This window comes from Aspergillus vadensis (assembly GCF_003184925.1).
Source record: "Aspergillus vadensis CBS 113365 unplaced genomic scaffold BO88scaffold_3, whole genome shotgun sequence".
Lineage (NCBI taxonomy): Eukaryota > Fungi > Ascomycota > Eurotiomycetes > Eurotiales > Aspergillaceae > Aspergillus > Aspergillus vadensis.
The window spans coordinates 398,216-410,738 of NW_020292041.1; the positions used below are offsets into that span (position 1 = coordinate 398,216).

A 12,523-nucleotide genomic window follows, 5' to 3' on the forward strand; every position below is an offset into this window, starting at 1 on the left:
CTTCAGCAGGGGTCTGGAAACAGAAAACAATGTTGGGAAGGCCAGCTTGTGCACCGGAATCACTCTGAGGGAGACACAAATTGCCAGCGAAGAGCGAGCTGGGTATGCTTGACCCAGACCATTTCCGGCAGTTGAGATGCCATGATTCGTTGCTTTCTTCTGGCATTGTGTTGGGCATTCATACGTGCATCATTTCAGTTCAATCTCTCTTCGCTTGCAATATGCGACTACTTGCGAACCACCTTAATGGGGGAAGGGAAGGGGGAGGGGGTGGGAGAAAAGAGACCGGGGGGTGTTGTGTTAATTATTTTCTTTTTCTCTGTTAGATTATTGGAAGCAGCAAGGAAATCGTGGAAAGTGATGAAGAACCTGCATAAGCAAGCAAGATTGATAACCAGCGCGCCAAACAACGGGGAAGGCTGGAACGTTTCCACGAACCGCTTTTCGAGGCGGCGACCAGCCCGTTGATTCGACGCGCCGTTGCATTTCTTTTTTGGCGACGAGCCTCGATCTGCCCCGCATCATCGTGGTTTGGAGCGGAGTTTCATCTGGAGATGGAGTTGAGTAGAGTATTAGAACGATTGCTGGGCAGTGGTAGTAGAGAAGATGGTATCGAATAATAGAAGAAGTTATTATCTAGTTTCCAGTGATAATGTCACTTTTTCCGTAACATATTGGATTAGTATATCCCTAGTAGTACCCGGGGAGTGTGTTGTACCTGGCTGCCACCCACGCCGTCACTTCCCTCTTCTGGTGTACATTCATCAGCACAGCAGCACTCTCTTCTTGGATATTTTTTTTTGAATTGTTTTCCCCTTTCAAGCCTAGCCAGATCATGCATGTTGTCCTCTTCGCTTGCCATCTGATCTGGTCCAGACCAGGGGTTGAACAAGTCAGGCAGACAAGGAACGAACTATAATCGCGGGTCCTGTTCCCCGGCCCGGACAGCAAGAGTCGACAGCTAGCTAGCTGGCTGGAATAATTAAGAAAGAAAGGTCCAAGGTGGCTGGCTGGCTAGGCATTAGGTTCATGAGATATGCAGCATTCTAAATTGACATGCGCAAGCGTCATCCCCAAGATCAATGCTGATCATAATTCAAAATAGTACCAGGAAGATGCCAGCAGAGAGAAAAAGGTGAGGCTGAAACAGGCAGCCAACTCAGGTTCACACCACCACCACCCACTTGCTTGCCTAGTATTACTACTACTAGTAAGTACTGCTAGGTAGTGAGTAACTACTAAACTACATCCAGCAAGCACCACTGCCACCACCACTACCACCGTCACCAACACCACCGTCAACCACACACCTCCCCTCATCCGAACCTGCACGACCCTCCGGTTCCTGTAACACATCATCGCCAATCATGCCGGTCTGTCCTTCCGGCAACCGCCCAAATGTACCACCCCCTCTTCCCCTCAGCTGCGCAAATACCAAGAAGAAGTAAACAAGAAAAATTTAGAGCACATGAGCCAACCAAAATTCAATGCGAACCACCACCCCCCCTGCCAATTCCCAATGAGAAATAGGAAAAAGTAAAAAAGGAAAAAGAAAATCCCATCATCATTTGCGGTCGTTATCGTCGTTAGAGCCAAGTGGTCGGCTAGCGACCCCTGTCAATGAAAAACTGCGCCGGTTGCAAACCGGTCTTTCCCCTCACAACACGATGGCATGACGTGTTGCCGCCGTGTCGCCCTTGACCATCCGTTTTTCCTTCATCGATAGCCTATCATTCTTTATGCGGACCCTCGTCGGTGGAACACCTCATCGAGAAATCGCCGGGGACCCATGAGCTCAATACTCTTCGAAAGGGTTGATCGCATCGGCTGGATGAATTGGGACGGTCTCTTCGTGTGCCATCGGCGGCGAATGCAATCGTCAACAAAAGATATTAGGCCTGTGGCAACAAACACACTGTACACTAGTCAGCCCCAAACTCTAAAAAGAAAGACCTGCGACCCGACACTAAGTAGAGGTGAATTGAATTACTTACTCGGCGACGTCGGGCATCTTCTCATACACTGACGGGTCACTGATCCACATGGATGATGGTGGAACCCATCCTCCCTTTTTCTCCTCCTCAGCTGCCTCCATCGGGGTCAGGATCTCTGGGACGATATGAGCGACGGTCTTGGACGTGCGTGTGTTAACCAGGTGATAGGAGACTTCGCGCAAGTCTCCATCTTTCCGGCACTCGCGTCTCCATTGGTAACGTGTCGACCAGTACTCAAATTCATATCGCTTGGAGAGACCTGCACCTCGGCGCCTCAGCTCTACGTGAGCATAATTTGAAAATTCCAGTAAAGTGCTATCGGTTAGCACAAAATGGCGATCCCCGCCACCTCTGTGGTCTGAGTGCTTGTCCTCGAAATATTCTTCATCATCTTCTGCCGACCTATAGCCCGAGTCCTGGCGCTTATGCTCGTGGCTAGGCAGTGATCCGTGGCCACTTGAACCCGGCCGCAAGCTAGCCAGCACACTACCCCACGACCGTCGAAACACCGGATGCCTGTCCGAACTCGATGCGACAGGCCGTCGCTCTGAGTGGCACACTTCCCGCCCAGAATCTCGACAGTAGCGTCGGAAGGAGCACTTTCGCGTGAACAGGTCATACATGCGAAGATGAAACAAAGTTACATCTTGCTGATATCCACCTCTTTGCGGCACCACCGTGTCGACGCGGAGGTTCATGTTTCCATCGAGTGTCGCATCGTCGTGTCGAATCAGGAGTCGTCGAGAGGAAGGGAATAGCTGCCCAAAAGTCGACGGGTCGGACGGGACAACATCTGTTGAGAACACGTCCAGCTGACGGTCGATTACTTCGTAGCGCGGGGTCTCTGGGGGATCATCTTCCGACGGGATGGTAGAGGCGTAGGTCGACACCGAGGCTTTAGGATCTTCTTCTTCATCGTAAATGTCCATGTCTATACCTCCTCTGTGAAGGGGAGTGGGTCGATCGCTGTAGATCGTAGGGGCCGTGCTTTTCGAGCGTTCCGAGACATCACTGTTAGTGGAACTGGAACTGCCACCGGTCCTCGAACCATTCCGGTATGACGATGCATCATGGGATCCCATGACGGCGCTAATGTGATAGGGAGCCGTCGGATAGGTTGTGAAGCGATAATAACCAAGCAGGCGTGCAAGGATGGTGGCGTATAGTTTGGGTATCTCTCTGGCCGGTCGAAGAGTGACAAGAGACTGTTTCGATACCCGAGCCGATCCGACAGTAGCACTTTAATCCTAATCCAGGCAAGCTTAAGGGATAAGTTGCATATAGGGGGTGGGAAGGAGGAAATTCAAAGAGTGTGGTAGCGAGTCAAGCACACAGGATGAGGTAGGGATAAATATGTTGTATTTCAATCATAGCCTGATCTCGTGGTCCAAACAACTTTTCCCGTACAAGAAGCAGCCCCAGCCGTCTCAGACACCGTACGTGAGGAGATTTCGGGGAAAGCAGTGCACAATGAGGCAAAATTCATCCAAGAGCAGGATAATTTTGGGTCAGATGAAGAGGAGGAGGGTGTTTCGGCGGCAGGGACAGGCGAGATTGAACGGATAGAGAGAGGGTGGGAGAGAGGGATTGGAGGGGAGGGAATTGGCGTAAGAATAAACACGGGTGTATAATAATAATAGGAACAGTAATCGTGAATCGGGACAGAGAGCGGGCAGGAATCCGAGGTCAAGATCAGGCTGTGAACTGAACTCAGCCCTGGAACAATCCGAGAGGGGTGAGAAAGCGAATGAATGGAGAGAATGTGGAAGGGGGCCGTGGATCATAGCAGATGACGCCAGGCTTTGCAGCACAAGGGAGGGTTTCAGGGTATGAAGCGACCGAGATGACACACGGCATCCTCCCACCAACATACAAGTGAGTGGGAGGGAAAGGGAAATGCGCGTGGCGCAGAAAGTCCGTCGCAACGGAAGAGAGAAGAGAGCCAAAGGCCAAAAAGCACGGAATGGAGGATGGGAAATGAACGCCTGGCGAGGGCAGCCACGTCGGCCAGCGGAGAACCAACCAGCCAACTGATGGATTGACTGACTTGGCCATCTCTCACTGCTCTCTCTCCCTCTCACATTCCTGTTGGTTGACCCAGTGCTTCCTTTTTTTCTTTTTAACCCTTTTTGGTCATCGGAATTTGTTCCTTTTAGCAGAAAAGGAAAGAAATAGAGAGAAAGGAAGAATAAAAAAAAATGGGACGAAGCATTAAACTTTATCTACAGCACAAAGTTTCAGATTGTGCTTTACTCTTCCTCGCCCACACTAATAGTGCGGGTGATGCTGTACTTGTGATGCTGGCAATATCCTCGTTGTTCTCGGAATCAGCAGATCCAGCCGGTACACAATTCTTTCGAAGGCAAGACTGACTGATCAGCAAGGATTCTGCCTACAGCCTTGACTCAACTGCCCTTGAGACCTTGGCTGACGGTAGTGCTACTACTACTACTACCAAGTGACCTCAACTGCAAAGACAGTCCATGCGCATCTACAGAGCCCCAAGCATCATTGTTATGTCTCAGACTATGGCTGCTACATCATCAGCCTAATTGGGATGACTCGTGCCTTATTCCGACCGCTACGACCACGAGGTTCTAGAATCGCCCAGACAAGGTTTATACTGCTTATCTTGAGTTACCTTTCCCTTGCAAAGGCATTTCTCGGCAGGTCTTTTCCTTTTTCTCCTGTGCGTCCAGGATATTCTCCGAGACTCCCAAATGCGGACATTTCCTGACTGGTGCCGTAGCCCAAGACAGTCAAAGCCTGATTATATGTGAATTCTACCGTATAGCTAAGATCGCAGCAAGAAGGTCGACGGAAGACACGATCCGGCGCAGACTGGGCGTTGTCCCTGCAGGGAATCGGCGACTTACTTGGTGCTTCGCCCGCGGTGTCGAGTGGGAAATGTTCATTGCTGACCGAACGCTGGATGGAGAATTGCCGACAACCTATCAACAAACAATTCGTCTGCTTAGCTTTTTCTTTTTCTTGCAGTGTGAAAATAGTACTTTGTCACCGGAGACAAGGAGGTAAAAAGTAAACGAGGTACCAGGGAAATACCAATGGTGGTCAAGTCAAGTCCACAACATCTATCAGATCGATGCCTGACTATACAGTACTTAGTGACCCAACGGTGGGAAACAGTACCATGGAACCGACTGGGGTCGCCTCTTCGGATCGGACCGAATGAATAATCGCCCTTGCTCACTCTGTCTTCCCCTTCAGGCATCTCGATCAATCTCGCCACATAGCCAGCAAAATTGAGGGCAAAGGTGGTGCGACACCTCAGATATACAGATCACCGGGGATTACATGTGAGAAGAGGCGACTTTTGGAGGCGAAGACGTGGGGAGATGGATTCCGGGCTTGGGGGGCTTCTGTGTTGTCTTTTTCCCACCCAAAAACTCAAACACGAACCCTATTCCGGCTTCTCTCCTTGACGACCCCCACAACGATGGGGCTTCCCAAGTGGGGCGCGGTCAGTGCCCTTGCCTCGCTTGTCTATGGATGCCTCTAGTATTTCCTCTCTTCTCGCTCTCCCTTCTCCATCGCAAAATCGGAGATGTTTTGACATTCCACAGTCGCTTAAATGGACACCTGAAATTATGATCATCTTTCTTCCGTTACTTGCCAATCAATTCACTGTGCGCACGGGAGATAGCGACACCAAGGCATCAGTGCAGTCAGTTAGTCTACTACTAAATTAAGCATCCAGCGGATACTTCCTAACCAGGTAAGTGAGCTGCAATTCACATTACTACTACACTGTAGTACTAGCAGATAGATGATACCCAGTCCCTTGCACCATACATGCACCCGAGGTTTGAAGTGATCTGCTGTTGCAGAATCAACACAAGAAGTACTGTCTTTGCATAATACGTCACCCCCAATTGTTGTGTTCAACATCTCCCGTATCCTCTCCCTACGCAATATCCACGCTGTCAACAGCAACCATGCCATACTCTTTCTCTCTCAGTGACAGCCCGCTGCATCGCAGCATCATTTAGACCATCTAGACCCGGAACTACCGGACCGACCTAAAACCGGTATCGTAGATCAACATGTAAGCTGACGGCTGACGGTGGTACAGGATTCCAACAATGCCACTGGCACTGATATTGCCAATTGGCTTTCTGCCTTGGCCATCCCATCAATTCATGAATCAGCACAGGTATGTCAAAGGCGGGACAGATGGAGAAGGAGGAGGAGGGGCTATCTACTATTGACTTGGCTGGTACATACCAATACGTCACAGTCACACCCGGAGACATCATCAACATAACATGCCTGCCTGATGAGAGTCTATTGAGTGCCTTCACTCCAGCAATTGTACTGACGATTGACATCATATTCAATAGCATTGAATCTCACTGTCTAGAATTCCATGTTTTCCATGCCCCTTTTTGAATGAACTTTACCTGCATCATGAAACAGATAAAATATGCAAATATGTATATCAAACTCTAGACACTGTAGTATAAATACTATATCACCCGGCACTACTACTACGCATACCACACAACTGTGGGTTTGAAAAGGGGATGAGAGTCTCCATCAATTCCCAAGGCTACCAACTGGTGTCTTCATCAATTCCATCAAATTTGGAATTGAGTCTACATATTTACATACAACTACATATATTACTACTAGACCCCAGCCTCGTTATGATAAATACATCCGCTCAATTGACCACGCTTGTTTTATCCTTAGTCACAGCGAGACTAGTAGTTCTAGTAAGTATATATATATATATAAATTTCTCACTGCCCTCTGCATAATTAGTACCAACTAAAGTATACCAAATTGCCATACGTACTGATATGATATTTTATGGCCAGTGAGTTGAGAGCCGAACTGAAAGGGAAGTCTTTACTTACTTCACCACATTGCCATTAGTAGTAAACTGAACTTCGCCTTTCGTATCTTGAAATCTCTCATCCTTCGCTATTTCAAGATCGAACAAAGGGTTCATCCAGCCATACTACTAAGGTCCAGGCATACATAGGTGTGTGGACTATGCATCCAGCATATGCTGGAAGGTGGGAATTCCCCCCATATATCTTGCAATATTTCTGTAAACTTCCGATATATGTGCCCATATCCAGTTCTGCTTGGAAGATTCGAGACAGAATTGAAGAATTGGGAGGGGCTATGATTCTGTAGGTAGGTGAGGGCATAGAAAAGATTGATCATAGATAAGGGATCTTCTCTGTCTTACAGTGGATAAAGTAATGTGAAGATGATCGCGTCATGAAAATATTTACTCTACAAATTCATGCGGGTCGCCACCTTCCCTATGTGCCCAAATCAATTGTAGGTCTTGGTCTATCCTACCTTATATACAGGATCTATATCCCCACAGGCAGTAAGTAGACATCCCATCGACGCCAATATTACAAGAGATACTATGAAAATCAGCCCGAAACACACGCCGTGAATCAAACGCATCGAAGCTCTGTAGAACTGCAAAATTGTGAAAGTTGACCCGAATTGGTTACAGAAGTTCAAGGACATTTCGACCAACTGCTCACACCTGCGTCCAGAGCGGTTGAGGCAGTTCGTCGCCGGGTTGAATCATCGCTTCCTGACGGCAGGCCTTCGACCCGGCCGGTGGGGATACGGGTGCTGCTCGACTGCCTGGGGCTGGCGGATAGAAGCCAACATAAGCCTCGCGGCGGGCAGGTTCCCCGACGGTCACAGACCAAGTGTGCAAGCCGTAATATGACGCGATGGAATGGACGAGCCAGCGACTGAAGGGAAGAACATACGGTAAGTATGGATCGACGCTCTGGATAGATGATTCTACACTTACCCGAATCCAGCTGCCCGGTCGTCGACCAGGCTCTCAAACACCATCTTCTGCCCATCATGCTCATGATGAGCACTCATTGCCTCACGCATCTTTTGCAGTCGTTCTCTTCTCTGAGGCGAGTCATGCATCAGGCCGTTTCGACCCACAAACACGATCTCGTCTTCAGATTCACTGTCGGATGACTGTGGGGCGTCTGCCAGACCCTCCTGCTTCAGTAAACCTTGCTTCTCATTCCATCGCTGGATGAATTGTCTGATGTCTTCTTCAATATCCTGAAGTATACCACGTGCCGCACGTGCATGCTTTAGCCTCTGTCGCAGCTCCTTAGGAACACGATGCTTCTCGGTCCGGGTCTCCATCTGCTGGGATGACCTATGGTCCAAATGCGCATAGTGGTTGTCCCAGAGAGGTGCAAGGTAGTAAGGCATAGGGTCGTGACGAGTGTGGGTGGCTTGAATATCCCAATCCTTGGAGGAAGGTGGCTCAGCCCACGGATTGTTCAGAAGACGATCTTTGCAAAAAGCACATCCTGTCAGCATCTATCGAGTGCAAAGACAAAGGCATGCCCGGCCTAGGAGAAGCGCGGAAGCCCAGCCAGTGGCGTGATTCCGATATGTCAAGACATACCATTCTCCCAACGCTGTCTGCGACGACTACCATCCTTTCCCTTCAACAAGGCTTCGCGCCTCTTGAGGCTATCACGGCGAAGCGGCTCGCGGCGCCGGAAGCTCACCGACGCCACCTGGGTCTCCTTGGTTGGCTGGGCTAGAACCTTGACCTTAGGCGCGGAAGGGCTTCCCACTGTCGGTACTGGGTCATCTAGGGGAATTGATAACGAGACTGTGGTGCCGCGCACGCCTGCGCGCGTAGGAGTGGACTGGGAATAGACCACATTCGAATCGGCGATCGGTACTGATTCCGAGAGAGTCAGACTCTCCAAGGATGCAGCTGCCTGTTCAGTCCAAGCGGAGATGGCGCGAGCCTGCTGTGGTGAGAGAGACCCTCTGGGATTCGTTTCAGATGGGAAATTCGGATGAATGGCCATGGTGAGAGCGCAACGCGGTTCGGACGGGTGTCGATAACGGATAGGCCTATGGGACAGGGTAACCGGGATGACGGGGGCGGTTAAGCACAGAAAGGGTGTCGCAGCCTGAGGCGAGGGTATCAAGTAGTACTCCAGGAAGAGACCACTAAGGCAGTGATTTCTGGAGAAGACCGACAAGAATCGGGGGAGGCGGGGGGGTGGACGAAGGGAAGCCCTGCTCTCAGATAAGAGGAGATAACCGCCGCCTGCAGTCCGGTCGCGTTCGGCGGTCGAGCCCAGTCGGTACAATACGGTAAGCGCTGAGAATTCCGGCCTCGGATCCACCAGTTGACTCCTACTGGGGCACGAGAATCTTCACTGGCTGGTCATTGGATGCTCTTGACTCTTACCCTAGCCCTACCTGCCTGAATGGGATCTGAGACAGGAACCTTCTGTGAGTCATCGTGACTGCTAGTGGCGCCCTGATTCGCGAGCCGTTTGCTTCACGCGACAGGCGTCTATCCGCATCACCCGTGGCGGTGATGTAACAACCCTTGAACCTTGGAAATGGGAGCCTCGGATTGTCATCCTTATCATTCAGATATCCTCACCCAGGCTTGTGTATACACTTCATGACAAGGCGAGGTGGAGCGCCTTAGTAAATCGCTCTCTAAAGCAGCAACGTGCGAAAGACCCTAACAATACACCCGTATAATGGCTTTCTTAGAGTCATGGCTCTTTCGGTGAACAATATGTGGGTTCCTTTGGCAACCACCTTCTTTTTTCCTCTTTTTTGTTTATCAGATCGAATATTGAACAGAAAGGAGTAGCCCCAGATAACCGCGAACCTACCAACGTAGTGTGAATTCCTAAGACGTTATAGTCACCAGTGGTAGTTATCAATGCTTGTTAGATAGGTAGAGAGCAATCCCATCGGAAGAACATTGGTGCCTCAGGTACCTACCCCACGATTCGCGGCAGTCAGCAATGATCCGGGCTCAGGCACACAGACTCGTGACGGTCGCACACCGGGACCTACATTAGCATGGCATGCTACAAGGGTCGGCTTATGCGACAAGAGCAGTGTCTGCCTTGACATTGTCTCAGAGCGCATGCTAAGACTATTTTTCTCCTTGGTGGTTTTAGGTAGGTGCAATAGAGTACTATAGTGCAAGTGCTTCCAGGCTGGCTGGTAAACGGACCCGCTGCCAGGGGCGGCTAGTCTGCCTTGATTTCAATCCAGGAACCATTTAAGAGTCAACGGCTACAAGTCAAGTCAGACCATCTATCACTAGTGCGGGATAGCAGAGAGTCGGATCGGAGTCTCACAGGCATCCTTGGCGGTCGAGGAGTGATGAGTTGTGCGACCAGCGCGTGTTCCTTATTTAAGCCGCGCGCGCACCTCTGACGCAACGGCCTCAAAGGGGGGGTCTCAGCTCTTAGGTTGCATGTTCGGCTGCATCCAATTCGACCTCTCCGTGTCTGTCTATAACATCATCCTGAATTTTATCGGAGCAGTCCTCCGGTCAAGTTAATATTGCAAAGCAGTCCTCCTCTTCTACCCAGCTCAGTCCTCGGCCTTCTGTGACCCTTGGGGCCTTATCAATTGCCGAAAGGTATTCGGGCGGGTCAGCCTTGGACAACTCATTAGCAGTGCAGAGGTTCATCAGCAGCAACTGTACTATTTGATTTCCTATCATCATTATTGATCATCATCTTATATCCTTATCTTCTCTCTCCATCAATCTATTGAGCTGGTAGCTTATCGTAGACAACATGAAGCTCTCATTAGCTCTCGCACTCGGTGCAACGGCTTCGACGGGGGTGTTGGCTGCCGTGGTACCGCAGCAAGAACCGCTGATAACCCCTCAAGATCCCCCCACTCATCACCATCAGGAGAAATTCTTGATCGAGCTGGCTCCCTATCAGACGAGATGGGTGACTGAGGAAGAGAAGTGGGACCTGAAACTGGTAAAGCAACACGCCCTGTTTCGTTATTGTCACGATAGCACATCTTGCTAATATCTCGTTGAATGCTCGTTAGGATGGCGTTAACTTCATCGATATTACTGAAGAGCGAAACACCGGGTTCTACCCGACATTGCATGCCGGTAGCTATGTTCACTATCCGTCCACGATGAAGCATGCAGAGAAGGTGGTCCCCCTTCTGCGGGGTCTCTCTAAGGATAAAATGGAGCAAAATCTCAACAAGTTCACCTCCTTTCACACTCGCTACTATAGGTCGTCTACTGGTATTGAGTCTGCAAAGTGGCTATACAGTAGGGTTTCCGATGTCATTGAGCAGTCAGGTGCAGCGGAGTACGGCGCGACTGTGGAGCAGTTTGCTCACTCATGGGGCCAATTCAGTATCATTGCTCGCATCCCAGGCCAGACCAACAAAACTGTCGTCCTGGGTGCCCATCAGGACAGCATCAACCTGTTCCTTCCCTCTATCCTAGCGGCACCTGGTGCCGATGATGACGGAAGTGGAACCGTGACTATCCTCGAAGCTTTGCGTGGTCTGCTGCAGTCAGACGCCATTGTTCGGGGCAACGCTTCCAACACAATCGAATTCCACTGGTACTCGGCAGAGGAAGGTGGTATGCTTGGTTCGCAGGCCATCTTCTCTCAATACAAGAGGGATAAGCGTGACATCAAGGCGATGCTTCAACAGGATATGACTGGCTATACTCAGGGAGCTCTGGACGCCGGTCGTCAAGAAGCCATCGGGATTATGGTTGACTACGTTGATGAGGGACTGACACAATTCCTCAAGGATGTCACTACTGAGGTAAGTTCTCTCTCGCTTCTTTTCTGTTGTAAAAACATATGACTAACGTTTGCTGTCAAAGTATTGTGGTATTGGCTACATCGAAACCAGATGTGGCTACGCCTGCTCGGACCACACATCCGCAAGCAAATATGGCTATCCCGCAGCTATGGCGACGGAGTCCGAAATGGAGAACAGTAACAAGAGGATCCATACGACTGATGACAGCATCCGGTATCTAAGCTTCGATCATATGCTGGAGCATGCGAGGTTGACCCTTGGCTTCGCTTACGAGCTGGCTTTTGCTCCATTCTAATGTTCTCCATGGTTTTACGTTGTTACGGGACCGAGCAGATAATTCTGGCTGAGTAGCGAGGCTCATATATGCCCAGGTTTCTGATGTCGGATCTAATTGTGGCATTGGATGAGGTTACAGAGCAAACCAATTCTCCTTTCTGTAATGGAATAGATATCTCAAGTCAGGTGTCTGCAAGGAACCCTGTCTATATATTACACATTAATTGGATTGGTTTTGTTGATCCGAGAACAGGCCTGCGACTGGGCTTTCTATTATGAACATCCTACATTGTACCGGTAATAGACTCATACATTAGTTCCGAACAAACGAAACACCGGTGACCCTTATGGGTGGCGTGATGATAGTCTGCAGAATGGCCCGATAAGATAAACGAAGGAGATCCGACTATACTCGATTAAGTCACACTAGCCTGAAACAGAAAGACGGTCACTCCGCCGGGGCGATCACTTCCACTGGCTTCATGTTCGAGTCATTCCTGCTTTTGTTTCCTCCTTGTTACCACTACTTTTGCCCCTTAGAACAGATCCTGACTCGAGAGATTTCGCTCTTTAGACTATCTAATTTCTACATATCTTTGCTCTGACTGAATTGGCAAAACTTC

General features: G+C 49.8%; 4 protein-coding genes across 4 annotated transcripts; 1 reads left to right on the forward strand and 3 right to left on the reverse strand.

Annotated features, from left to right (window-relative positions):
* Positions 1-1,674: 1,674 nt before the first annotated feature.
* BO88DRAFT_165911 (uncharacterized protein) lies at positions 1,675-3,289 on the reverse strand. The gene has a single exon (XM_025701622.1). It carries the CDS (start codon positions 3,074-3,076, stop codon positions 1,991-1,993), a length of 1,086 nt encoding a protein of 361 aa, XP_025566379.1. The 5' UTR covers positions 3,077-3,289; the 3' UTR covers positions 1,675-1,990.
* A 1,560-nt stretch (positions 3,290-4,849) lies between these two features.
* On the reverse strand, positions 4,850-5,363 carry BO88DRAFT_165907 (uncharacterized protein). Its single transcript, XM_025701621.1, has one exon. It carries the CDS (start codon positions 5,224-5,226, stop codon positions 4,969-4,971), a length of 258 nt encoding a protein of 85 aa, XP_025566380.1. The 5' UTR covers positions 5,227-5,363; the 3' UTR covers positions 4,850-4,968.
* Positions 5,364-7,524: 2,161 nt separating this feature from the next.
* On the reverse strand, positions 7,525-8,854 carry BO88DRAFT_332377 (uncharacterized protein; the record flags this gene model as incomplete). The annotated part of the gene is made up of 3 exons (XM_025702720.1): positions 7,525-7,747; positions 7,810-8,320; positions 8,437-8,854. 3 exons carry the CDS (start codon positions 8,852-8,854, stop codon positions 7,525-7,527), a joined length of 1,152 nt encoding a protein of 383 aa, XP_025566381.1.
* Positions 8,855-10,609: 1,755 nt separating this feature from the next.
* lap1 (putative aminopeptidase) lies at positions 10,610-11,919 on the forward strand (the record flags this gene model as incomplete). Its single annotated transcript, XM_025702738.1, has 3 exons — positions 10,610-10,804; positions 10,878-11,624; positions 11,686-11,919. 3 exons carry the CDS (start codon positions 10,610-10,612, stop codon positions 11,917-11,919), a joined length of 1,176 nt encoding a protein of 391 aa, XP_025566382.1.
* Positions 11,920-12,523: the final 604 nt, after the last annotated feature.

Excerpts from the sequence above, each read along its gene's own strand:
- BO88DRAFT_165911 (XM_025701622.1), bottom strand. The coding sequence starts at position 3,076 with ATGGGATCCCATGATGCATCGTCATACCGGAATGGTTCGAGGACCGGT.
- BO88DRAFT_165907 (XM_025701621.1), bottom strand. The coding sequence starts at position 5,226 with ATGCCTGAAGGGGAAGACAGAGTGAGCAAGGGCGATTATTCATTCGGT.